At 35.9% G+C, this 25,945-nt stretch overlaps 2 protein-coding genes and 1 pseudogene across 5 annotated transcripts; 1 reads left to right on the top strand and 2 right to left on the bottom strand.

The window, feature by feature from the left end:
- Nucleotides 1-3,498: 3,498 nt before the first annotated feature.
- LOC149026589 (beta-xylosidase/alpha-L-arabinofuranosidase 1-like) lies at nucleotides 3,499-9,627 on the top strand (annotated as a pseudogene).
- Nucleotides 9,628-12,655: 3,028 nt separating this feature from the next.
- On the bottom strand, nucleotides 12,656-16,666 carry LOC149026588 (NAC domain-containing protein 17-like). The gene is made up of 5 exons (XM_089154507.1): nucleotides 16,116-16,666; nucleotides 15,560-15,837; nucleotides 15,165-15,440; nucleotides 14,171-14,717; nucleotides 12,656-14,080 (listed from the first exon to the last, which is right to left on the bottom strand). The coding sequence occupies exons 1-5, from the start codon at nucleotides 16,300-16,302 to the stop codon at nucleotides 13,680-13,682; spliced, it is 1,689 nt and encodes a 562-aa protein (XP_089010633.1). The 5' UTR covers nucleotides 16,303-16,666; the 3' UTR covers nucleotides 12,656-13,679.
- Nucleotides 16,667-18,680: 2,014 nt separating this feature from the next.
- On the bottom strand, nucleotides 18,681-23,734 carry LOC149026587 (NAC domain-containing protein 16-like). 4 transcript variants are annotated; one of them, XM_089154497.1, is made up of 6 exons: nucleotides 23,269-23,729; nucleotides 22,671-22,945; nucleotides 22,279-22,560; nucleotides 21,520-21,852; nucleotides 20,917-21,424; nucleotides 18,681-20,815 (listed from the first exon to the last, which is right to left on the bottom strand). In XM_089154497.1, exons 1-6 carry the CDS (start codon nucleotides 23,453-23,455, stop codon nucleotides 20,769-20,771), a joined length of 1,632 nt encoding a protein of 543 aa, XP_089010623.1. In that variant the 5' UTR covers nucleotides 23,456-23,729; the 3' UTR covers nucleotides 18,681-20,768. The 4 variants fall into 4 exon arrangements, with proteins under 4 accessions (XP_089010623.1, XP_089010632.1, XP_089010616.1 ...); XM_089154506.1 differs by lacking the exon at nucleotides 18,681-20,815 and having other exon boundaries at nucleotides 20,822-21,424; nucleotides 21,520-21,846; nucleotides 23,269-23,734; XM_089154490.1 differs by lacking the exon at nucleotides 18,681-20,815 and having other exon boundaries at nucleotides 20,822-21,424; nucleotides 23,269-23,732.
- Between the last annotated feature and the right edge of the window lie 2,211 nt (nucleotides 23,735-25,945).

Genomic DNA, 25,945 nt, shown 5'->3' with positions numbered 1-25,945 from the left:
AGGAGGAGGATAGAATTTGAATTCTCTCAGAGCCAAGGGCAAAGTCCCACTTATATCAATTATATAAAGGTCTCCTTGAAGATTTAGTTACGGTATGATTTTGTCATCGCAATGACTAATAAGCATACAATGTGATATTGGAACAATTAAAAGTTTTGTCAATGCAAAGTTGATAGAGTGGTAAGATCCATACTTTTTAGTAGAGAGGTTTTGGGTTCGACCCTTGCAGACCACAAGCATCCCCTGAGATGTAATCAAGGTGCGCGCAAGCTGACCTAGATGAACCTCAAAATAAATAAATAAATAACATATAGAAAAACTTTTGGTAAAGAAATATATATGGGTAAACATTAAACAAGGTACGAATTGAATGAGCATAAGAGGCTTTTCATGATCTAGACACATTTGGATAGCTATGCGTTCTGCAGTTGTTGTGAACTGAGAATCAAGGCTTACGCACGCACATACGTTCAAAATAAACAAATTAATGTTTTTTTTTATTTCTAATCGCCACCAAATTTGACTGAATCAGACTCAAAAGGAAGAAGGAGCAACATTAGCTGTAGTTGATTTTGATTGATATTGTTGAAAAAAAAATATATAGTTGATATCATTTCATAATGTTGGAAAAGGTTTGAGATTCCTTGGTTTCTGCACCTGGGTAAGACGATAATTATGTATTTATATGCACTATGCAAATTCAACTATAATTTAATGTTATTTTTTAGTGATAAGTAAAGCAAAAACGAATGTGTGGTGATTAGATATATAATGTTATAAATGATCTAATGTATTACCTCGCTATACTATAAGTGTCATAGCTGAATCCGGATCTTCTCCCCGTTGGGGGAGCACAGGGTGCTCCCCCATGGTTTCCTGACCACAAAAATCAGTGGGTTCCACGGGTGAAAATTTTTTTGTTTTTTTATTTTTTTCAAAAAGTGTTTTTCACCGTGGACCTTACTGGTTTTTGTGGTCAGGAAGCGTCAGGGAGCACAAAATGCTCCCCGTCGGGGTCGCTGATCCGGACTCGTCATAGCTTATCCCTAAAACTGTAGTTGGTAGCCATTTGAAAGTCAATTCTTCTCCATTTACTCAATTTAAAATCAATTCTAAAGGAGATCACTAATGTAGAATTCATGGTACGCTATCTTTTGATTGAAACCATATCAATTGTAGTTGTATAGAAAATAAATTAAAACTAATACTGAACATCAAAAGTGATTCAAATAGCATTGATGTTCAAATACTTATGAATTAAGTTCTAGTTTTGACCTTAGCAACAAGGATAACTTAGGATAAAATCCAGCTTTTTTTTAATTTTTTTTTGGGTAATCTTTTTGAGTTATCCTATAGTGGAGAAATTTCTTGAGAGATTTTAAAAAGTATTTATCTAATTAATTTTTTAAACTCAAATAAATACTGTTATTTAAAAATAATTACCAAATCTTAAATTTTGTGATAATTTTTTTTGCTCAACTAATTTTCTTGTATGAACTAACCCAAGTTATTCTAAAGTCAAGTCTTTTATGCATATAACTTTAGTTAGTATTTTTTAGTTTTTTAAATAAATTTTTTTCTCCTAATTCAATATTTAAAAAGTAATTAGACAATTTCACATTACTCTTTTACTAAAAAGTTAAAAAAAGATAAAATTTGAATCGAACCCATCACTTGAGTTTAAACCCTTCTCTAAATCACTCAACGCACACTCTGAATGTAACCCAGGCCATTTACAAAAATAAGTTCTACATCAAATTCATGAACCATTTTCATCAAATTAACAGAAAATCTAACAAAAAGAATCACTTCACGCAGGTAGAGACAATACCTTTCCAATGCTGCTCTCAAACATAGAGCTGTTGAAGGATGCTGCAGTCAGAAGAACCATAGGAAAGCTAGTGGTCCTAGAAACTACACTAGAGAAGTAAGACACTCACTCCATGTAAGGCTTCTGACCACAATTGCAACTCTGATTCTCCATGTAAGCTGGAGGAAGATTTTTAGTTGTTTTTCAAGTATACAACTGATCTGATGCTCTTTGTTTTTGTGGAGCCTTTCTCCCCCTGATCCCCTTCTTTTGTTATCTTTTTCTTTGTTTCTTTGTGACTCTTGTCGTTAATTTCCTGGCTCACGTTATTACTGTAGTTTTATTTTCCATGTTTTAGTCCAGATCTGAATTAATTTTTCAATCGTTTTCTGTTGACAATTCTCCTCCTTTGTTTTGTTTTTTCATGGTGATCGACTTGTCCTTCCCTTTGTTGTGCGATGGGATTCGATTCTTGTGAGAAACGATTGGATTATTAAGTTTATGAGGTTGTCCATTAGTTCATCGTCCCTTTATGAGGTTGTCCACTAGAGAGGTCAGTTGTGAATTGCGACCTACTTCTGAGTTGTGACTCAAATTTATATATTAACGCAAAAGCAATCTAGCTAAGTTCATTCAGATCAACAGTGCATATCTTTCGGCAGTCAACAGTCTGAATTCAGATTCCCAGCTCGTATTGGCATGTGTATATCTCCTTGATCAGGCTTTTATTCAGCTGCTGCCTGATTCCATGTGATCCTGTAAATGTATTGGTTGTAGTTAAGATCAAAACAACGAGATACAAAAATAATGTTTTTTCTGATGAATAAATTCATTACCAAGAAAGAAAGAAAAAAGGTTGGTTGGGGATTTTTTTTTATTTTTTTATTTTCTGTTTGTTGGGGAATCAAGGAAGAATACAAAGAGTACAAAGGGCGAAGCCCACACAGCAAAGTGAAACAAAGGCTTCCTGCCTAAAGAAGCTGTTAGACTGAAATTGACAACAAGAAGAAAGAGGTCAAAAAGCGAGGGTTGAAGCCTTAGTACCATGTATAACCTGTGGCAAGATCTGCTTTCATGTTCATATTTGTTATAGGGACATAGCCAACATACTCCTGTTAGTACCATGTCATAGGTAATCTTACACTTGAAAACAAGAAACAAGATGTTAACAAGAGTCCATTCATCAATCAAATCCAGAGCCAAAGTTGGCACTGACATGAGAAATTATAGCCCATGTGTTACGATTCATAAACTTCCATACCCTCACTATAGAAACATGCAATCAAGAAAACTACCCACTGATGACTTACTTGGATTGTAATACCCGAAGATCACATCGGCCATGGCAGCACCTCCTACTTCACCAGGATAACCGACCCAAAGTACGCTTGTAATCTTGTCATCATATTTTGTGAAGGAGACATCCATCGCTCCTCCAGACATTGTAACAAGAATTACAAATCCCTTGTCTGCCTTTGCAACCAATTTTATGAGAAGCAGTTGTTGTCCAAACTATGATTCAGTAGATGTGATCTACCATGATCAACACTACACCAAAACCCCGGAGGAGCAGCCAAGACTATTTTGGCCGGTAAGTGGGTACAAATGGGTCTGGGCTAAAATGGTCTTTACTGGGCATGAAAATTATGAGAGGGGGAAAATTACCAGTACAAACAAAATGGTATGAAATGGGGTACAACAGAGTACAAATGGAGACGAAATGGGTACAAAAGAGTACAAATGGGTGTGTGCTGAAATGGTCTTTTACCAGCTATGAAACTGAAACTTATAGATGCCAAAGAAAGCGTACATATCATGATATATCTCAAGAGTTATTTTTACTTAATTCAATTCATATATTTCATTTTGGACTAACATTTGATGATTACAACTGGCACCCCTAGCAACTCCACTAACTCCTAGGCTCTTCATTTATGTTCTGATGTCTCTTTTAGTGGATCTGAAAGACTGTGTCAAGGAGTTTTGTTGTTAATGACTTACTTAAGAGAGCAACTCTTTTAATAAAAAATGACAAATGGATGAAAAGAAATGAATCTATATACAGAAAAAAACATTAATGGATGACATTTGATGCATTGTTCATCCTCCCTAACTTTTTTTTTGTTTGGGTCAAATCCTACCTAACTATAAATCACATGCCTACATCAACATAAAGTGATCATGAGACGTAGGCTCTACGTTTTTAGGCTGTGAGCATCACGATCAATTTTGTCTTGAGGGTGATTTTGGCATTTCACTTAGGTTTACAATTTCAGTTGAAGATAAATTGATAATATATTTTTAGTTAACAGACCTGTGTCTTTTCCCTTTTTCTTTTTAATTTCCCTGTAGATGACACGGTCAAGTATGGAAGGGGTTTTTGTAGGGTTTTGACATTAAAAAGAGGCATATTATGTACCATATTCACATCTTCTGCCCTCAAGCTCTATTCGAATCTCTCAATCCAGTAGCCATGGCAATAATATCTGGTTATGTTTTGAAGCTCATTTTATTCTTTTTCTAAGTTGTTCTAGGTGCCAATCTGCTCCTGTTTTTGCATGCGATCTTAGCAAAAACCCTGAATTGGGTTCATTTGCCTTTTATAATTCTTCATTGGGAATTCTTGAGAGGACAGCAGACTTGGTGAAGAGACTCACGCTGCAGGAGAAGATACGGTTGATGGTGAGTAGAGAACAGGGAGTGAATCGACTTGGTATCCCGAAGTACCTGTGGTGGTCTGAAGCTTTACACAGAGTTTCCAATGTTGGTCCTGATACTCGCTTCTATACTGTGGTTCTTGGGACCACTAGCTTTCCTACGGTCATTTTTACAGCAGCTCCCTTCAACACCTTCCTCTTCGATACCATTGGAAAGGTATTATTTTTACCAGCTTGAACTAATATTTTTGTTAGATTTTCTGTTAATTTGATGGAAACGTCATGACGTTGACATTCAACCTAGTTTTTTGGTTCTAGAAATTAAGGTTGAGTACTTTTCATTTATTGTGTAGGTGGTCTCTATAGAAGCTAGAGCCATGCATGACGTGCGTTTAGCAGGGTTGACATTTTGGAGCCCAAACGTAAATATTTTTAGGGATCCAAGGGGGGAAGAGGCCAAGAGACTCCATGAGAAGATCAAATGCTATTGAGCCAGTACGGATCTGTTTATGTGAAAGTTTTACAGCAAACACATGAAATTGATTCTAATAAGCTCAAGATTTTGCCTGCTACAAGCACTATAGGGCTTACAATTTGGAAATTTTGGAAAGGATTTGATCGCTTCCAATTCGTCGGTGTGGTAAACAAGAAAACTATTCCATTTTTAATTCTTGATGTTGTGTTTTGTATGTTTCATTGCAATAGGTGTAAGAATAGAAAGAAGAAAAAAAAATCAGGTTTCTATTATACCTATAATCTAGTTGGAAATTAGTGCAAATCATGATTTTTTTTTTCCCGTACCAGGTAACCAAGCAGGACTTGGATGACACATTTCAACCACCGTTTAAAAGTTGTGTCATCGATGGGGATGTGGCAAGTGTGATGTGCTCCGTTAACAAGATAATTGGAGTACCGACATGCACATAACCAAATCTCCTCAATGGGGTTAGTAGGGGCAAATGGAGGTTAAATGGGTATGGCTGACTCTTCTCCTTTCGTAATATTTCCTCTTTAATGTGGGGCCATTAGCTCTGATTATAAGTTTAAATTATTGTGTTTCAATTGCCTGTAGGTACATAGCTTCAGATTGTGATTTAGTAGATGTGGTATACCATGATCAACACTACACCAAAACCCAAAGGAAGCAACAACCAAGACTATTTTGGCCGATAAGTGGGTACAAATGGGTCTGAGCTGAAATGGTCTTTACTGGGTATGAAAATTATGAGAGTGAGAAAATTACCAGTACAAACAAAAATGGTATGAAATGGGGTACAAAAGAGCACAAATGGGTATAGGACAAAATGGTCTTTTTCTAGGTATGAAAATTATAAAAAAGGGAAAATTACTGGTACAAAGGCATAGCAATGGGTCTGGGCCGAAAGGAGACGAAATCGGTATAAATGGGTCTGGGCCGAAATGGGAATAGATATTATTGCATACCATAGTTCTTGTACAACATATCATTGTACAATGATTTATTATTCCAATCCTATACGTGCGACGTGTATAGCACATGTCTTTCCATAGCACTAATTACTAGTTATCTGTTTTGTACTATACAATTCATTTCTATCAAGTTTCCTCCTCCTATGTGAGTTCTTGGTTTAATTCAAAGTGTTATGGTTCTGATCTTGTGTTCTGCTTTGTACGACGTGCGACGTGTATAGCACATGTCTTTCCATAGGACTAAATACTAGTTATATGTTTTGTACTGTACAATTCATTTCTATCGAGTTTCCTCCTCCTATATAGTCTTTTGTGAGTTCTTGGTTTACTCAGAATGTTGTGGTTTTGATCTTGTGTTCTGCTCTATACGATTTCCTTCGTTTCTTTGTTTGAAACTTAGAACACTTTTTAGATTTGGTTTTGTTCTGTTGAGTATGGCACATGCTTCTCATTGTGTTGCCGACGGACACAGGGAGGGAGGCCGCCTCGGCAGCCCCCATAGCCTGTACAGGGTCCATGTGTTTGTGGGCCTCAGAATTACTTTACAGTTTGGTCCTGGGCCCATGAATAGATATGGCTTAGGATTTCTAAGTGCCTATATATGTTCCCTTGTAACAGAACATTGTATGTAGTTGTTTTTTAAAAGAATATAGTGAAACACCTAATGCTGGATATAGCCTCACATTGAGATGAACAAGTGTAAAATCCGTGTCTCCTTCCTTGTTTTCTATTTGATTGTGTGTGATTGATAGCTCTAATCCTAACATATTCGCAGATCTATTTTGTTACCGACGTTGCACTGTTGTTCTATCGTTCTTCTTCTGTTTCTTAGAGGAATTTTGTTTGATTATTTATCGTTGTTCAAATCTTATAATTTATTGTCTAATCCTGATGAGCTACTGATCCTTACATGCACCTTTTCTACTTACAAGGTTAGATTTGGATTGTGGAAGCTTCCTGAGCGAACATACTCAAGCTGCCATAACAACGGGATACTTAAATAAATTCAACATTGATAATGCAATCACTAGCAATATAGCAACTTTGATGCGACTTGGCTTCTTCAATGGTGACCCGAGTAAGCAATTATATGGTAATCTTGGTCCAAAAGACATCTGTACTCTAGAGAACCTGCAGCTGGCCATGAAGCTGCATAATAGGGGATTGTTCTGCTGAAGAATAGCCCAGGGTCACTGCCATTAATAGCTTCAAATATCAAGTCTCTAGCAATTATTGATGCAAATGCCACGAAGACCATGATTGACAACTATGAAGGTTTGAGATATCTTACTGATCATATCAATCAAAGCCTTAGCATCTCTCTCTTGATATTTAATTAGACAATTTTCTACTAATAGAATGTGATATTTGCAGGGATTTCTTGTAAGTATATAAGTCCCCTTCAAGGCTTGGCGGCGCAGTTCCTACTACCCTTTATCAACCAAGCTGCAAAAATGTGACATGTACCTCTCTTCACCACCTAGATGATGGTAAGGCCATAGCTAGCCGAGCCGATGCTACAATTTTGGTGGTCAATGAGGATCAATCCATTAAGGCAGAGGGTCTCGATAGAGTGGACGTCCTTCTTCCTAGACAACATCCTCTTCTGGTAACAGAGCTTGCAAAGGCAGCCAAGGGACCCGTGGTTCTTGTGATAATGTTTGGAGGAGGGATGGACGTCAAGCATCCTTTGGGTTGGCTATCCCGGCAAAGTAGGAGGTGGTGCCATAGCTGACGTACGTGATCTTTGGGCATTACAATCTGGGTGAGTTATCTAGCTGGGTAGTTTAATTTGTTGATTGCTTGTTTGAAGTTTATGAATAGCAATGTCATGCATGGACTAAAATCTTTGCAGACGTCCACTTTCAACTAGACTGGTTGTTCACTTTGAGCTGTTAAGAAAACCTTTTGAAACCCCACAAATGCTTCTTAGGAGCGTTGTGCACCAATGGGGGAACGGTGAATAAGAAAACTGTGTCACTTCCTCCCATTTTTCCCACATTCCTTACTCATAAATGGATGTCAAAAGCCAAGTTTTGGCAACTTCTTTCAAGGGGGCTCGATGGATTTGCATTCCTATGACCAACAAAAGTTATCATCCCCAAAGGGAATTGAGACTGTGTTTGGTGCCAAGGCAAGGTGATGAGTAACATTGGAGTAGCTCAGGCCATTACCAAATGAATAAATAGTTTTACAAGTATAAAACCAGTAGGTTCTGCCCAAATAACATGTAGCAAGATCTTCTCTCATCTTCATATTTGTCATATGAACCTTGTCAACATACTTCCGTGGATACCATGTCATAAGTAATCTACCGCATGAAAACAAGAACCAAGATGTCAATAAGAGTCCATTCATCAATCAAATGCTGAGCCAGAGTTGGCACTGACACAAGAAATTAGAGTAGAATAAGAGTGAATACATTCTGTTTTAGTAGAATAAGTGAATTAATTCATAGAACATCAAACCCTCAAAGAAGGTTTAAAGAAAATATACATTTAATACAAGGTAAAATTTTGAAAAAGATACATTTAATAATATTATCCATGTCGCTAATATAAATATTTGTTATTTAACGCCCTCTTACATATGACAAATCTATATAATGAAGAGATCAGAAATAACACCAAGAATTTATTTTTTTATAATATTTTTTTTTTCTCAATAAAGAAAGATTCTTTTTATAGATTATAGTGGACAAACATATCAGCTGGCAATAAATAATAGAACAGATTAAGAAGGAAATCTATTCAAATTATATAAATAGAATTAGCAAAAGATCTTGAACAAAGATTTTGCAGATTTTTTCTTTTCATGTCAAGAGAAATATTATAATTATTGGAAAAAATAAAATAATTTAAGAGGTTCAAATAAAGGTTTGAATGCATTGATGGTTAATTTGATTGATCAGAGACTTAGATCCTTGTTTTGTGATTAGGACATCTTAATTAGCATTTAATTCTCAAGTAAAGAATCTTTGCATGTAAACTTTGTACAAGAAACAGTATAAATAACTGAAACTTGTATAGAATTTCAGTCATGAAATAGAAGAAGATTAGAAAGAATATATATATCTAGCAGAGCAGCAATGGCAGCAATTTCAATGGTGTCTTTCTTTTGTGCAATTCTCATCTTCAGTCTGTTTGGAAAGGGTTAGCTTTCATTGTTTCGATCAAGTTTATGATTCTTAGATATGTAAGTGAGTTATCGTTACAGGATGTATGTAGGGATAGATTTTGGTGCAATGGTCAGTGAACCTCAGTTGCAGCCTTGAGGTCCAGCAAAATTGTTGGGTTAATGCACCTTCAGAGACTCTTCTTGTGCCAAAGTCTGAGATATCAAGTTCGCCCTTATATTTTTATTTTTTTGATTGATTTTGTTTCTTTGTGTCAAACTACAGGTTTTTGCGAGTTATGTACCTCTGAAAGTGTTAAAATTCCACCACCAAATAAAACTGGGAAGGAGGTTCAAGGGAAAACTGAGTACAAGGTGACAATAAACAACACTTGCGTTTGCACGCAATTGGATGTGACACTGAGCAGCCAAGGATTTTCTACAGTGGAGAAACCTGACGCTTCAGTTGTGACTGTGGAGGGGGATCAATTGAATCTTACGCAGCCCTTGTATGGTTACAAATCAGTTGACTTCAATTATGCATGGGACAAACAATTTTCCTTTAAAGTAGAGAGCTCACAGCCTGCGTGCTCTTAGAATTTGAAGTTTAGAGGTTGTTCTCTTCTTTCTCTATTATGTTTTAATATTTAAATAAAATCAGAGCTTTTCTTGCAAAATATAATAGCCCGTGAACTTGAAGATATATAGGCCATAGTCGAATTAGGGTTGAGTGCTTGACGTGGCCTATCTCAATCTGCATTTACCATGGTATGGATTATTTTATTTTTATTTTGTGGGTTTTTGGAAGCAGGAGCATTTTTTAAGCATTTGATAAAATTTGCTTTTGGAAAAATTTGAAAACTGTAATTAAATTTATGAAATTTTTCATTGTTATTTTTAAAGTGTCAAATTCCATAAATACCCTTACTAAAATTGTCTTACTTAAACCCAACCTGCACCCAATTTTGTTTTCGAAAACAAAAGCAATAATACAAATAGTTGTTGCGTTAAAAGTATTTCTCGAAGCAGAAGTTTTCATAAATTTCAATTTATGTTATAATAATCATGAGAAACAAAACTGCAATTTCGACGAATCATTCTGCTTTTTGAAGCAAGAAACATCAAAAATTGTTTTTCGGTGGATTATCAAACGGATCCTAAATGTTTTGATTTTATAGGATGATATTAATGTTATATTTACAATCAAAGCCAGAGTCTAAAGATCCTCAACCCATAGGTTTGTGTTTCATTTACACCTCTCCAACATATAGTAGGAGGGATCCACGTGGTGCCCATTGGGAGTCTCATCTGATTCATTTTATAACACATAAGATTCAGGCCCCATCCTTAATGTATGGTTGAAAAGTGTGATGGGACAACATCATAGGGTTGTTCGATTGGTAAGACCACCACCTCTTAGTGAAGAGGTCTTGCATTCGATTCTAGTATATTATGTAACACCTCCATCCCCAATAAATAAATAAATCACTTGTTCCTCAAAAAGAAAAAACTTTGCTAAGAGCATAGACCTCTAGGGGGGGGTGGAAATTCCCTATTTTGTACCAAATAGAAAGCTAAGATTAAATTCAAATAGAAAACTATTGTGAAATTTTATTTAATTTCAAATTGAACTTTTAATCTTTTTCATCTATTGGGTATATAAGTGCACTGCTATGCACCACACAAAGATGTGCACAATAGATGATGTTTTCCCGTAGACCTCTACTTCAATGGGTGTTTGTCCAAATTCGTTACTTAAACTATCATTTTTCCCCCCTAAAAACAAGTATCATTTAATGTAATTAATTAAGGCCTTGTTTGGTTACATGATTCTAGAGATTTCAAATCTCTGGATTCATAGATGGAAAATTTATACCCGTTTGATAGTGTGAATCTCTGAATTCATGAAATATAGGGATTCATTTTTTTACACTAAAACATGAATCTGTAGATTTATGGATATGAGGTGAAATCCAGATATTTCACCCCTACTATAATAACACTAAATATTTGTGTATTCACAAAAAACACATTGATGGAACTCTCTGAACCACAGATTCAGGTTAACCAAATAATTAATTTTATGAACCATGACTCCATAGATATGAAATCTCCAAACTCACGTAACCAAACAAGCCTTAAAAATATCAACAATATATTTATGAGATATCAAGAATCTTTATACTTGAGATTTTTGGAATTTTTTCAATGCAATATTGCCACCCATGATGGCCATTTTTGGTATTAATTCTCGTGTTCATTTTCATTTTCATAATTTTATATTTTTATGTGTACGTGGTATTTATTCTCACACCTATTTTTATTTAAAAAAAAAAAAAAAGAAGAAAAATATCTCATTCTCACCATCTATAATAAACAAAATATTATGATTTTTTGCCCAAAATTCGTTCTCATCATTTTGAAGTAAGCATGTGGTTTTATGACTTGAAAAAACAAGGGTAAGAATGTCATTTCATCTAAAATTTAAAAAAAAAAAAAAAAAAAAAGGGAAAAACATGTTCTTCCCCACCAATTTTCTCGTAAAATCCATCGACTTCTTGCAATCCAATTAATATATATATATATATATATATATATATATATATATTACAAAAATATTTATAATTATTCACCTATCAACCATACTTTTCATTTCATAATATATTTTTAAACAAAAGGGAGGTAAATGATATTATTCAATTACGAGGGAGTTTAAGTGTCATTTGATCAACTAGGAGGGAAGGTAAATGATATTTATCCTTCTAAAAAATAAGAAAATAAACGTTGAGAAGTAAAATTGTAAGAATAAATTAGTTAAAGATCTTTTAAAAGACATGAGTACAAGATGGTAATACCATAATAGTCAATACATACAAAATGGGAATATTTAACTTCATAAAAACATGTTATCTCAATCTAATTGGTATCCAGCATCAGGGTCATATTTACTCAATAAACACCTTACTTGGAACCAAATCTAGAAACTAATGTTTCAGATTCGAGATAGTGAGCAGGAAATATAAGGTAGGAAGAGTTGATCCCAAGACAATGTAGGTCCCTATTACATATTAGTATTAAGGTTTCAATTGTTTGGCTGTATATATAGATCTTCTAAAACCCTAATTCAATGCCACTCTAAGGGTTAGCCTCTGGTTACGTCTTCTCTTTTTTTCCGTCAATTTATTCGAAGAGTTTGACACTCTTAAGTCGTCTTTCAGTTGGTGAAGATGTAAGTATATTCAGATTTTTAATAATTATTCATTTCCTTGAATCCCAAGATATAACCAAAATAAAGAATGATATTCATAGAAAATACAAAATTTTGAACAAATCTTGTTTACAATATACATGTATACATTATAATAGGAGAAATTTTTACTCAGGGAGGCACAGAGAATGAAATATTGTCTTTATCATCCCATGGAAGACACTAATAAATGTTCAGTTGATGCTATCGTGCAACCCAAAGTTCACATATATAATTTACCATGAAAGGTCAAATTGGACAATCCAACCTAGACGTGTATTGCATCAGACAAACTTAGAAATCCAACTGAAAGCATTCACGCCCATAACTTTCATGTATTAAAAATGTCATGCTTCATGCCTCTGAATTTTTTTATTTTTTATTTTTTTGCTGATGCTAATGTGACAAGAGATTCTCAGTCGAGTAAATAGGAAAGAAAGGGGAATCAAGAAAAGATATATATCTCCCTCACGATGCCAATACGAATCTCGTGGTGTGGTACTATTACCGAATCATGGTATAAAAAATAAAAAAACATAACAATTACTAAAACACGTAGAGAAACAAAAATACATACCAAAAAAATACAGAATCCATTAATCCTCTCCTCACTGGCTCCTTTCTAAGGCCATCTCCGATTGGAACATTTCTTTGTAGTTGCTTCTTCTGAGTACCAAGGAGTCACTTGCAGGCTGTGCTGATGTGCTCAGTCCACCACACTTAGACGCGGCTCAAGTTCACCCAGAACCTATTCTCAGCCGCTTTGTCAAATTCCTTGTTATTGATATTCTGCACCATCAGTGGCTCAACTCCTGAGGTCCACAACAGGTCGCTTAACATTGGTAGATTATTTGTATCGGTACAGTTAAAAGCATAACACCCTTTTTTGGACACTACACGGTACACACACAACATTCTCATTGATATGAAACAAACTGCATTCTATTTACATATAACAGTGACAGAGAAGAAAGAGACAAGGAACAGAATAAGGAAATAGTACATCAAATGCTATGCTTATCACCTGGAATTTCCTTTTACTATTCACAATTTTAGATACAAGCAGATCAAAAAAAATCTTAGAGAACTTGCATAAATATTATAAAAATAAAAAAATAAAAATCCTACTGTGAACATTTCTATTCCTTTTCTTTTCATTGGGGGAAAGCAAAATCTACCTCAGAGATGTACAGACTTGGGTTTCCTGAGAAGCAAGCAATTCCATTTTCTGGTCAAACTTGAAGGAGCAAGTTAGTTGCTTAAAGCAACGAAATCATTTTGTTTGAATTTGACTCTTATGTTCAAATACTTTATTTTCAGACCTTGTACACTAGGGTTTTCTTGTCCCCACTAAAGAAAAGACCGGAAGGAGACAAGAAGCTTCCCCCTCTTCTTTACGTATTTATGATGGGATGAACCTCCCGAACAAAGTCGGGAAGACACTCACAGCTACACTAAACATCAACACCAATAACACAGCGGCTCTAATCTTCCCAAGGAACGATAGAAAGCCGGAAAAAACACTACCATCTGTCCTGCTTACAATTGATGTACCACCCTCTCCTTTAGCAGCAGCATCCATGCTACTGGTATTGATTCGCACCCTACTAAAGCTTGACATTCGATCAAGTGCCCGATTTATCAAAGCATTCTCTGAGGCAGAAGCAGGAGTAGTAGGTATGGATTCCAAAATGCCCCATAGTTTAGAACTGATCCAAGAATCTTGAACTTGTTCCCCCTGGTTACCTTGATTCTGTCTTGCTTCAACAAGACTATTTGCAGAACTACCAGCATATACAAAACCTACACATGATGGGTACACCAAGATCCCCAAGGTTAGCAAAAGTGACAGCTAGTAAAGCATTGATATTGAAAACCTGTTGACAGATGTACCTGAAGTTGGTGTTGCAACAACCACCTGATCTGATTCAGACGATGCAAATATGCTGGATCTCTGCTCATGAGTCCAAAGCTCACTGCTTACATTGTTTGCATCATCTGTGTGGGATGACAACTGATAATTAAACTGGCTTGCCATGTCACCCCGGAGTGTGTCATTTCCCAAGTCGTTCAGAAACATGACAACATCGAAGTAATCATCAGCTTCATCCCATCTAATCATTTCCTGAAGTTGCAAGTTCTCACTAGTATTCCCCGTTTCAGGTACACTAGGCTCTGGATCCAAGAGATCATTAATTTCTAGGAAATTCCCCCCCACCACTGCTGCATATGGATCCTGTTCAGAAATAGTGGGGGCAGACGTGACCTCAGATACATCACCTGAATACATATTCGAGGTAGCTGACGGTGTGACCTCAAAGCTAGCCTGTGCAAAAGAATGCTGACCACCGGGATGCAAAACTATTCTTGGTTCAATAGAAATGGCTCCTCCAAGTGATGTATCCACCATCGTACTCGGGGTTTCTTCTTCACCTCCAACCTGCATCAACAAACAAATTAGTCACTTTAATGATCTACAATAGAAATAAATTTGCCACTTGAAAAACGAGGCTTATGAAACTTTTAGAAAATGCATTGATCAAGCAAGGATGCCATTTTCAACCACACTTGATTCCAGAGGCCAAATTAAGTCCCTTTTGCACCCAGTAAAAGGCAGTATTCGAACTCAGTAGAACTAATGGGTGACAAATATCCTAGTACAAAAGAAAACTCGTAATAAGTGAGTGTAAAAGAAAGGCACCAAAGGAGTATGTGGTTAATTTTAATGGCCCAAGACTACCTGATGGGGTTTAGGTTGTGTTGAAGTAGCACAGTTTTCTAAAACTTTCTGCTCTATAACAAGGTTACAGAAAGAGAAGACCCAAAACACACAATGTAACAAGTAAAAAACCACATTTAACATTGGAGGACTTGAGACTTCAACTACCTTGTATAAATCGTGAGCAAACTCAATGAGTTGCTGCTGATTCACTATGAGATCGTCCACAATTTGACCAAAAATATCTACCGTGTCACTCACTGGGAGCTGGCCTTGGTTTGGATCTATGCATATATTAGCAGAAGGGATAGCAGTTATTGGCTGCACATCAACAGGGTCATCGTCATCAGCCCATTCCTCTTCCCTGAATGTTGCTCCATACTGCTCACCATTTTTGGGACCAGGGCCACTCTTCTTGTAAACCTTATAAAGCACATACGGGTCCTGAAAACAGATGCCAAAAAGGAAAGTTTAAGAACATGATGAGGTGAAACTAATCGAAACAAGACCAAAGTAAGTTGGGGTAGGGGGAACCCAATTTTGGCTATACTATTGCTACAAACCTGTGGAGTCGGGCATCTCCTAAGCTCCTCTTCGGCCAAAATGTACTCATGCATCACCCAATCTGTGCGTTCGCCAGTAGGAGCTCGACCTCTGTAGAAAACCAGCGTCTTCTTCACCCCAACCGTGCGATTATTCGCAGTGACATTGCGGTCCTTGCCAGTTGCCTTCCAGTACCCATGCCTTGTCGCTCTATTCACTCTACCCCCACTTGGATACCTTCTATCTCTATGGCTGAAGAAAAACCACAGCCTATCCCCTGTCTTCAATATCGATTGGCCTACCATAATTAGGGAAAACAGATGATCAAACATGAAACAAATTGAATCCAAGAGAAGCTTAGAACCAGCGCGTAAAAGGACAGAAATAAATATAATACATAACATAACAATAATCATCGAAGAACAGAAAGAATAGAGAGAATAAACTGTGATCAATCTGATCCACTTCAGGTCAAGGTCAAACGAATAGCATAAGCGAAGTTATTCCCGTATACGATCAAGACTGAAAGTAAGCTGAGATTTCTATAGAAACTAAAGGGAGGGGAAAGAGAAATACCAGGCAACTCTTCAGGATCCCACTTGTAAACATCAAGTTCTCCAATGACGTTGTTTCTTATCCGTCGGCGACAAATTTTCCGCTTCAGGTAATAGAGTACTAATTCATCATCGTTTGGATGAAATCGGAATCCAGGAGGCCATTTAATATCTCCAAAATCGTCATGAGAGTTATTTGACACATTCATTTCTCTAGATCAGAAACCCTACTTCCCAACTAATTTCTCCCAAAAGAAAACCGAATACCAAACAGAATTAACACTCCAAATCGAACTCAGAACCTCAAGGAAGCTTCCCACATCTCTCCAATAAAAATTAGAACCGAAGAAACTCCTCACATAATTCTGTAAAAATAAAAACCTAGACAATCCTTCTGCGAGATAGCAATATTTCCCTGATCCAATCGAACAAGAAGATAAAATCGAAACCCTTAAATAGAGCGCTGAGAGCGAGAGAGCGAGAGAGCACTGGCTGGTCAAAGAGGCGCTGTGGGAAAGGGAAGAAAAATTGGGTTGGTCTGCAACACGAAGGAAGTTTCCTCGCTCTTAAGGACGAGGGAGCTATAGCCTATAAGAATTCGAGAACGCATGTAAGAGATCCGGATGGAATCCACTAGAGGTGGTGGACCCACTTGAAAAATTCCATCTGAACGCCTCACAGTTTTTCTCTTTCTTGACGACAGTGGGCTTGAGAGGTTGTCTTTGCCCACCAATACGTGGAAGACACTTGCCAATTGCCATCCCCTCAAAGTTTCTTCTCAAGCAAGATTTCCCCTTTCCTTTTTTAACCTTCTTGACCTCACAAGTACCTCCCGCCAAAACTTCCTTCTTCTTTTTTTCTGGTAACATAATTTATTAATCGTAAATTACATTACAACCCCTGCATTTACAAATAATTATACTTACTTCCCGTACATTTGCATCCTTTATATTTTGTATTATAATTACATTACAACCCCTGCATTTACAAATAATTATATTTACATCCCCCTACATTTGCATCCTTTATATTTTGTATTATATTTTTGCATGCATCATATTTTCAAAATTCCAAATGTTACCACCCTTAAAAAATAGAAATGTAATTTTTACATTATTTTGTTAAATTTATTATAATAGTGACTTTTATCGAAACAAACTCCTTTTTTTGCAATTTCCTAAAAAGTCACCCAAAAAAATTAACTCACCTTAAAACTTTTTTTTTTTTAAAAGTTATATTGAGATTTACAAAGGTAAATATGTCATTTTATTTTTCTGATCAACGATAAAGTCATTTCATTATATAGTAAATATGCAAAACCATCAATGTTAAGCATAGAGGGACATTTGTAATAAATAAATTCCTGGGAGTGTAAACATAATTATAATTATTTGTAAATATAGAGAATGTAAATATAATGTGGTTATGTATTAATATTATTTAGTAAAACACCTAAAGTGCAAAATATCCAACACTTAAGGAGCCAAATGCACAAATTCTATCATTCCCATAAAACCTCTCATGTCAATAAATTAAGAGCAAATTTCTATCCCTCCCTTTTTAAACTCTATTTATCAAAACTCCCTTACTCAAACTTTCACATCTGATTAGCCCCAAAAATCCAAAGTCTCATATCCCATTCTCTTCTAGTTTTTTTCAACCCCATTGGTTTTTCTCTTTGGAGTAGAGTTGGTTCACTTTATTTGATTCAAACTTATTGTTCAGAAGAAAAAAAAAACTGTTAACCCCATAAGAGAAATGACCATAATACCTTCAAACAAAATAAAGATAAATGAAATTACTAGTGGATCCTTACTCATACTATTAAAACTTACAATTATACCCCCATACCCTATCATCAAAAAACAACACCGGTGGGTCAAGGGAGTCCCCCCCTTTAGTCATCTTCTTCCATCATCATGTCAAAGTCACCCATCACCACCCCTTTGCCAAAAACCAGCCACCCAACAAAAAAAAGAATCCTCCAAGAGGGGTTGCACATAAAAATTTATTCTTCTTCTTTTTCCTCGAAGGTTGATATCAGTGGTTGAGAAATATGGGGAAGTTCAATGGTTCGAGTAAAAAGTTTTAATCAAATAAAGTACATAGACTTAACTCAAAAGAAGAAAAAAAAAAAGGGGTAATTGGGGTATATAAGGGAAAAGGAGAAGTGACAATTTGGATTTTTACCCAAATCATATATGAAAGTTTGAGTATAGGAGTTATATTAAATGAGAAGATGTGACAATGTGGATTTTTAGGGAAATCATATATGAAAGTTTGAGTAGAGGAGTTATACTAAATAGAATCTAAATATAGGAGGGTGACAAAAATTTGTTCGTAAATTTTATCGTATCTCACTTAAACATGTAAATAGATAGTTGACATCCTTCCTAGTTTGCACTCATATTTTTATTTGTTAAAGTGTGTCCAAATTTTGATTTTTTCTTACTAAAAATTATCTATATCCATTCGAACAACAATTGGACTCAGATTTGGCTAATTGCTTATTGGATCAAATAATGTCATGTTAGACTAAATATAATATGTATAAATTTTAAATGGCATCTCACTACCAGACAATAATAGGTTGAACTCACCCTAAACTAGTAATTAGTATGCTAACCTTAGTTAATAGGTTAAACCGGTAATCGGCAATCGAAAATCAGAAAATGAACATTAAGCAATCACTAACTAGATAGTTTATTGGCTCGGATAATTATCAAATGTTTGATAAAGTTCCAGAATTTGGTTACCTTCTGCAAATTTCCGTCGAACCGTCGAATCTTGGATGGAAGCTGGGTAGCTATTTGGTTTATCAAATTTAGATCCGAATGGTGGTGTATCCAAACCAAATCTAATCCGATTACGGCTGTAATCTTACTCCCACTTCAATTTAATTTCAAAAAAGTTGAGAAAAGTTGGGTATGGTCTATAACCATAAGAAGTCCAAATTTATACTACAAGCTTACAGAATTGCCACTCGATAATTAATTTGAGACAATTATCATTCTTGAGAGCCCTTGGCAATCTATAAAGTACACTATAAGTTCACAGAACTGCCACTCGATCATTAATTTGAAATCATTTTGATTCTTGAGAGCCCTTACCAATCTATAATTTAGACAAACTTATAAGGGAATTGCATCATTGCATTACACATGATTTAGTACCAAAAAAAAAAAAAAAAAATTTATCAATACTACGAAAAATATGCATAATGATGAAGAAAACCGTTGGTAAAATGCCAAACTATTAATACATACAGATACAAACGTACAAGTACATACACATAGAAGAAGTGTATGTATTACAATTACACGTACAAGCATGTAGCACAATCATTAAGGGTATTACAAGTTTTCATACAGGTGTACAAGTAAGAAAAGTACATAGCCCAAGAGAAACTAGAAAACATCACTACAAGGTCGTTCCTCCCAGTCTGATTAACTAGTACATAGGAGTTTCAGTAAGCCTAGGAAGATAAAGAAGATAGTTGCCGCTGACGACATTTTACCTTCGAATCTCTGTCTATCACAAAGACGACATGTCATTCTATGTTCAAAACACACTCAAAAGTCCATCTTAGTAATCAAGATACTTCTGCTTGGTGAACTGAACTGACATGGTTAATGGTTGTCTGGGGCTTGGGTATGAGATGTAACCCAAATATCTGACTGACCATCATAAGCAATCGGGAAAGAAGATGATGAAGATGCCCAAAACATTGGATGTCCCTCAGGTATATGAGGGTGGATTTCACTTACTTCTGTGTTCCCACCATTGCCATGACTGTTGATGCAATTATTTTGACTAAGTAAACTTGTCTTTAGTCTAAATAAATCGCAGGATTGGTAAGATATCTTTTGGGCGCCTTTTAGTCCATGGAACTCTCCATGTAATAGGCCACCACTTAAGGCTAACTTTGGATTAACTCTAAACACAAGACTGGTTTTAAGTTGTTCTGGGTCGGTTCAACTAAACCAATTACATGTGGTTCAATCTAAGTCACAAGGTCTTAACATAAATGTTTCAACCTCATGGATTAGGACCATAAACCCTATCCTCTCTTGATTTCAAACGGACCACATTAGTCCTGTATTGATTTCAATAGGAATGGAATGGTCCTATTTCAACTTCTGTTTTGATCTCAATAGGACTGGATTAGTCCTATTTCAACTTCTGTTTTGATCTCAATAGGACTGGATTAGTCCTATTTCAACTTCTGTTTTGATCTCAATAGGACTGGATTAGTCCTATTTCAACTTCTGTTTTGATCTCAATAGGACTGGATTAGTCCTATTTCAACTTCAATCGGACTGCATTAGTCCTGATTTGATATGGATAGAACTGGAGTAGTCCTGTATTGATATGATAGAACTGGAGTAGTCCTGTATTGATATGATAGAACTGGAGTAGTCCTGTATTGATATGGATAGAACTGGAGTAGTCCTGTATTGATATGGATAGAACTGAAGTAGTCCTGATTTGATATGGATAGAACTGGAGTAGTCCTGTATTGATTTATATTGGACTGGAATAGTCCTAATATGATTTGTGTATCTGATTTCAACCGGACTGAATTAGTCCGGTTTTGAATCAGGAATGCTCATAATTGCTAATCTAACCACGAGATTAAGGTCAGATTTGCAGTAGGCATTCCTCTTTCTCTTTGTTAAAACTGATCCAAAGAAGAACCTTGAGGCTCTCCCTCAGTACCACCTGCATATACAAAACCCACATATGATGGCTGCATCAGGGTACCCAGTATTAGCAAAATAGATGGCCACAAAAGCATTGGTATTGAAGACATCTAAATGTACCTGAATTCGGTGGGCCAGCAGCCAACCGATCATATCCAGATGCTGCAAGTAAGCTCGAACTCTGCTCGGGTGTCCAAAGCTCACTGCTAATGCTACTTGTATCATAATTCAAATGACTTGTGTCATCCTCAAGTGTGCCATGACCCAAGTCAATAAGAAACCTTGCAGCATGAATGTAAAGATCAGGTCCATCCAATCCATTCAATTCCTGGAGATGCAAAGGCTCACTAGCTTTGTCCATTTCCATAAAGCTAGGTCCAAGACTCAACAGATCATTAATTTCAAGGAAATCCTCAACCATTGCAGAAGAATCCTGTTCAGAAATATTGGTGGTGGTTGTGACCTTGGGAGCATCACATGAGTACATATTAGGGGCAGCTAACGTTGTGATCTCAGAGCTAGCCTGTGCAACATAATGTTGCCCACCAGTGTGTGATACTGCTCCTTGTTCAATACAAAAACTGTCTTCAAGTGATTGGTCCAACACAGTATTTTGTCCAACCTGCATCTAAAAACAAATTTAATCACTTTTTTAATCTACAATAAAAGCCACATTACCATTTGAAGAATAGAAGACAAACACAAATTTTAGCACATGCATACATTCAAGCTAGGTCCATCCAATCCATTCACTTCCTGGGGATGCAAAGGCTCACTAGCTTTGTCCATTTCCATAAAGCTAGGTCCAAGACCCAACAGATCATTTATTTCAAGGAAATCCTCAACCATTGCAGAAGAATCCTGTTCAGAAGTATTGGTAGTGGTTGTGACCTTGGGAGCATCACATGAGTACATATTAGAGGCAGCTAACATTGTGATCTCAGAGCTAGCCTGTGCAACATAATGTTGCCCACCAGTGTGTGATACTGCTCCTTGTTCAATACAAAAACTGTCTTCATGTGATTGGTCCAACACAGTATTTAGTCCAACCTGCATCTACAAACAAATGCAAATCAATCACTTTTTAATCTACAATAAAAGCCACATTACCATTTGAAGAATAGAAGACAAACACAAATTTTAGCACATGCATACATTCAAGCAATAATGTCCTTTTCAGCCATACGTTTCCAATTTCTAAGGGTTAAATTTAGTACCTTCTACAAGTGTACAAAGCAGTAATTCAGTATAGTTGAACCGCATTCATCTTAATAACGGAAGAAAATCTAGTAATAAATGGCTTGAAATTTCAAACCTTGAAAATTTTAGCCGGTGCAGCCTAATGGAACTAGGTCAAGTGACAAACTTACCTTTTGTTTCTTTAAAACAAAAAGTACCGGAAACGGAAAGAGAAGATCCAAGTATACAACTGTAATAGGCACACGCCATGCTTGGCATTGGAAGACTTTTCACTTGAACTACCTGGTTTAAAACTTGAGTGGCAACACTAGTTCCAGGTTGATCAGCTATGGGGTGGTCAGCAATTTGCCCAGGGATCTCTTCTATATCATTCTCGACCAGCTGGTTTTGGTCTGAAACCGTGATGCTATCATCAGAAGGGATTGCATTTGCCGGCTGCATTGCTTCAACGGGTTCAACCTCATCAAACCATTCCTCATCTATAAATAATGGTGCTCCATACTGCTCACCATTTTTGGGACCACGGCCACTCTTCTGGTAAAGCTTATAAAGCACATACGGATCCTGAGACAAAGCCAAAAAGGGAAGTTCAAAAATTAACATGGAGTTCTCAGAACTAAGGAGTAAATAAGTAAATTAACTTGAGGAACCCTATCTGAGATATGCACACACACCGGTGTCGCTCGGCATCTCTGAATCTCCTCTTTGGACAAGGTGTACTCATGCATCACCCAGTCCGTGCGTTCCCCTGGAGCACGACCTCTGTAGAAAACTAGCGTCTTTATCACCCCAACAGTGCGATTATTAGCAGTGACATAACGGTCATTGCCGGTTACCTTCCAGTACCCATTATTTGCTGTTCTTGTCGCTCTACCTCCATTTGGGTTCCTCCTAATTATATGGCTGAAGAAGAACCACTGCCTATCCCTTGACTTCCACACTGATTGACCTGCAACAATTTGGAAAAAGCAAATGATTAACGATGCTGTAGATGGTTCCAAGAGTATCTCAGCACCAACACAGAGAAGCAGAGGACATACATAAAGAAATCCTCAAACAGAACAAATAGTAGAGTTGATGTTACAAAATTTGGATGCAGTTCAACATTTTCAAACCAACAGTCTAAGCAATTTGATCTTTGTGCCCGATCAAGAACAGATAATCAAATTCACGTACAATCAAGTGCATAGACTCATGTGGATGCTGAAATAAATAAAAGAAACACCGATTTCCCGGAGAAAAAGAATAACAAGAGGAAAGGGAGAGAAATACTAGGCAATTCTTCGGGATCAAACGCGTAAACGTCAAGTTCGCCGATGAAGTTTTCTTCTATGATACGACGATAGACTTTCTTCTTCAAAAAGTCGAGTACCAGTTCACCATCGAAGGGATAGAATCGTACTCCACGAGGCAACTTAGTATTTCCGAAATAGTCATGATCGGTGTCTGAGACCTCCATTTCTCCAGATCTGAATCCCAACTTCCCCACTAGCTGTTCTCAAACAACCCGACGATCAAAAGTAACCGCATGAGCTCGTCACATCAATTCAGGGTGAGAAATCAGAGAATTTAGCTCACTTTCCCTTCTGCAAGAACCCTAAATTGCTGATTTAATCCAAAAGCAAGGTAGAGTGGAATTCCCAAATACTTAAAAGTAGAGGTTGATGATTGAGAGTGAGAATGAACATGAGTCAGTGAAGTAGTGAGAGTGTCCGCGCCAAAGCGCGTTAAAATAGACATGAAGAATTTCTATCGCTCCCTACTTACAAAAAAGTATTTACTCAATCACACACACACACAAAATATTTACTAGAGGCGATGGAAATTCTTTTGAAATTTTTCATCCTAAAATTGAAGATGGTTTTTGGCATTATTATAAATGCAGGGTTCACACTTAAAACAATTTTTTTTTTTAAATAGACCGCAATCGATTTAGAATGACATATTCAATAACTCCCTCATCCAACTATATAATTATTTTCTTCTAAATTGAAATTTGAATACACAATCCAATAAATGGATCTTCTATGTTTTCATAATTTGCTAATTTTATATAAATTGAAATAAACTCTAATGTTTGTAACAATAAAGAACATAACCCTACCAGAGTGCTGAATAATGCAAATAAGTGGATAACTAACCTATATATGTACCATAAGTTTACTACATAACACGATTTTTTTTTTTTTGCCAACCCTGGTTTATAAACCGGTGGTTCGACTCGCGTCGCACACTGGCTGTGGTGGGTGAGTCTTCCAGCGGGAATTTTTTACATCCACAAGGATTCTATACCGAAACCTTGCTTAAACGAACCAAGCTGCTTACCACTTTGACCAACCCCCGTTGATTTACATAACACGATTTCTGAAGCAAATTACATACATTTTACAAATATAAATATTTTTTTTGTACAAATAGACTTTATTAAGCAGAAGAATATAAATATTAATATGCCTCAACAAGAGTCAAACCCATGACCTCTTCACTAAAAGGTATTAGTTTCACCACTAGAACGGCTATACGTTGACCCTTTTTTTTTTAGTACAACAAAATGTCATATTTATCTCTAGTAAATCTTCTTCTAGTTGAGAAAAAAGTAAAAACACCTATAAAATAATCAAAATACAAATTATCAAAGTACAAATTGCATAATTTCTCAAAAATTTTAAAAGTTTATATTTATGAAATTAAAAAAAATATATTATAATTTTGATGATAAAATACATATAAATCATTACTATTTAATTTTACTAGAGTTTTTTTACGTGAGTCGTTTTAGTAAAATATAAATTAGTATTGGATCCCTTAAGTGCAATAGATTCGATCTGGGTCTCAAAGCAACTAACCCTGTCTTCCACCGTTAAGCGTTTTTCAAATTTCAAACTTGATGGACCAAAATACCCTTCATTTTGTTTAATGACCATAATAACATCTTCTATCTATCTTATTTCCATTCTTATGCCGATGATTTTAAAAAACTAATCCAAACTTGGTTTTGATTCATAGGCAACACATCCGATCCATTGTTTAATATCACATTGATCAACACGTACTCAATCTTTGGATTCTTTTCCCTGGCGAACATGTTTTCAACAACCTAGGACTAGCTCCTCTTGAATATATATGATTTAGGGAAAATAAGAATAATTAAAAACAGAAGAAAAAAAATAATAATAAAACAATTGGGTTCAAAACTCTCAACAATTTAATATGGAACAAAAAACAAAGACACTTTAAACTTTAAATCCAAAGTCCCCCGAACCCAAGGTTTGATTGAAGAATGCAAAAATATTGTAATGATCAAAACACCTTCTCAAAAAAAAGGAAAAAAAAAACCCTTTCTCCTATCAAAGAATTACATTTAGGGAGAACGGATCAAATTTCCAAGAAGCAAAGGGCGCAATCAACCAAAGCAGTGGGCAAGAGCATAAACATCATTTGAGTTTTCTTCAACAACAAGAGTTCCAAACCCATTTTGATCAACAAGAGAGCATGGATTTACCATCACACTGGGCAATAAAACCTAAAGCCGCATTAGTTGTGTTGCGGTAGAAGCCTGTGATACTTATCTTGGGGTTTGCCAATGAAATTCTAAAAGCTTGATACAGTGAAAATAATAAAACCAACTATTGATTTAAGCAACACTCGTGTTTAACACATCCACAATATTAAATTAAAAAGGGAAAAAAAGAAAAAAGAAAATAAAAGTTTGTGCTGCCCTCCATGAATTAAGAGAAACCACGAAGAAGAAAATGGGATTTAAAGGATCAAAACCACAATTTTATTATGTATTTGGATCATTGGTATAAAAATGAAAGTAGAATAGGTAGAGGGGGCTATTTTAATTATTAAACAACTTGAGAGGTATTTTGAACATTTCAAGTTTGAAATTTGAAAAAAAATTTAACTATAGAAAACAGTATTAATTGTCTTCAAACTTAAACAGTTA

Source organism: Hakea prostrata, chromosome 1, assembly GCF_041222555.1.
Source record: "Hakea prostrata isolate BN-2017 chromosome 1, UWA_Hpros_2, whole genome shotgun sequence".
NCBI lineage: Eukaryota > Viridiplantae > Streptophyta > Magnoliopsida > Proteales > Proteaceae > Hakea > Hakea prostrata.
Note: the sequence above shows the minus strand (reverse complement) of the source record. Positions and strands in the feature narration are given on the sequence as shown.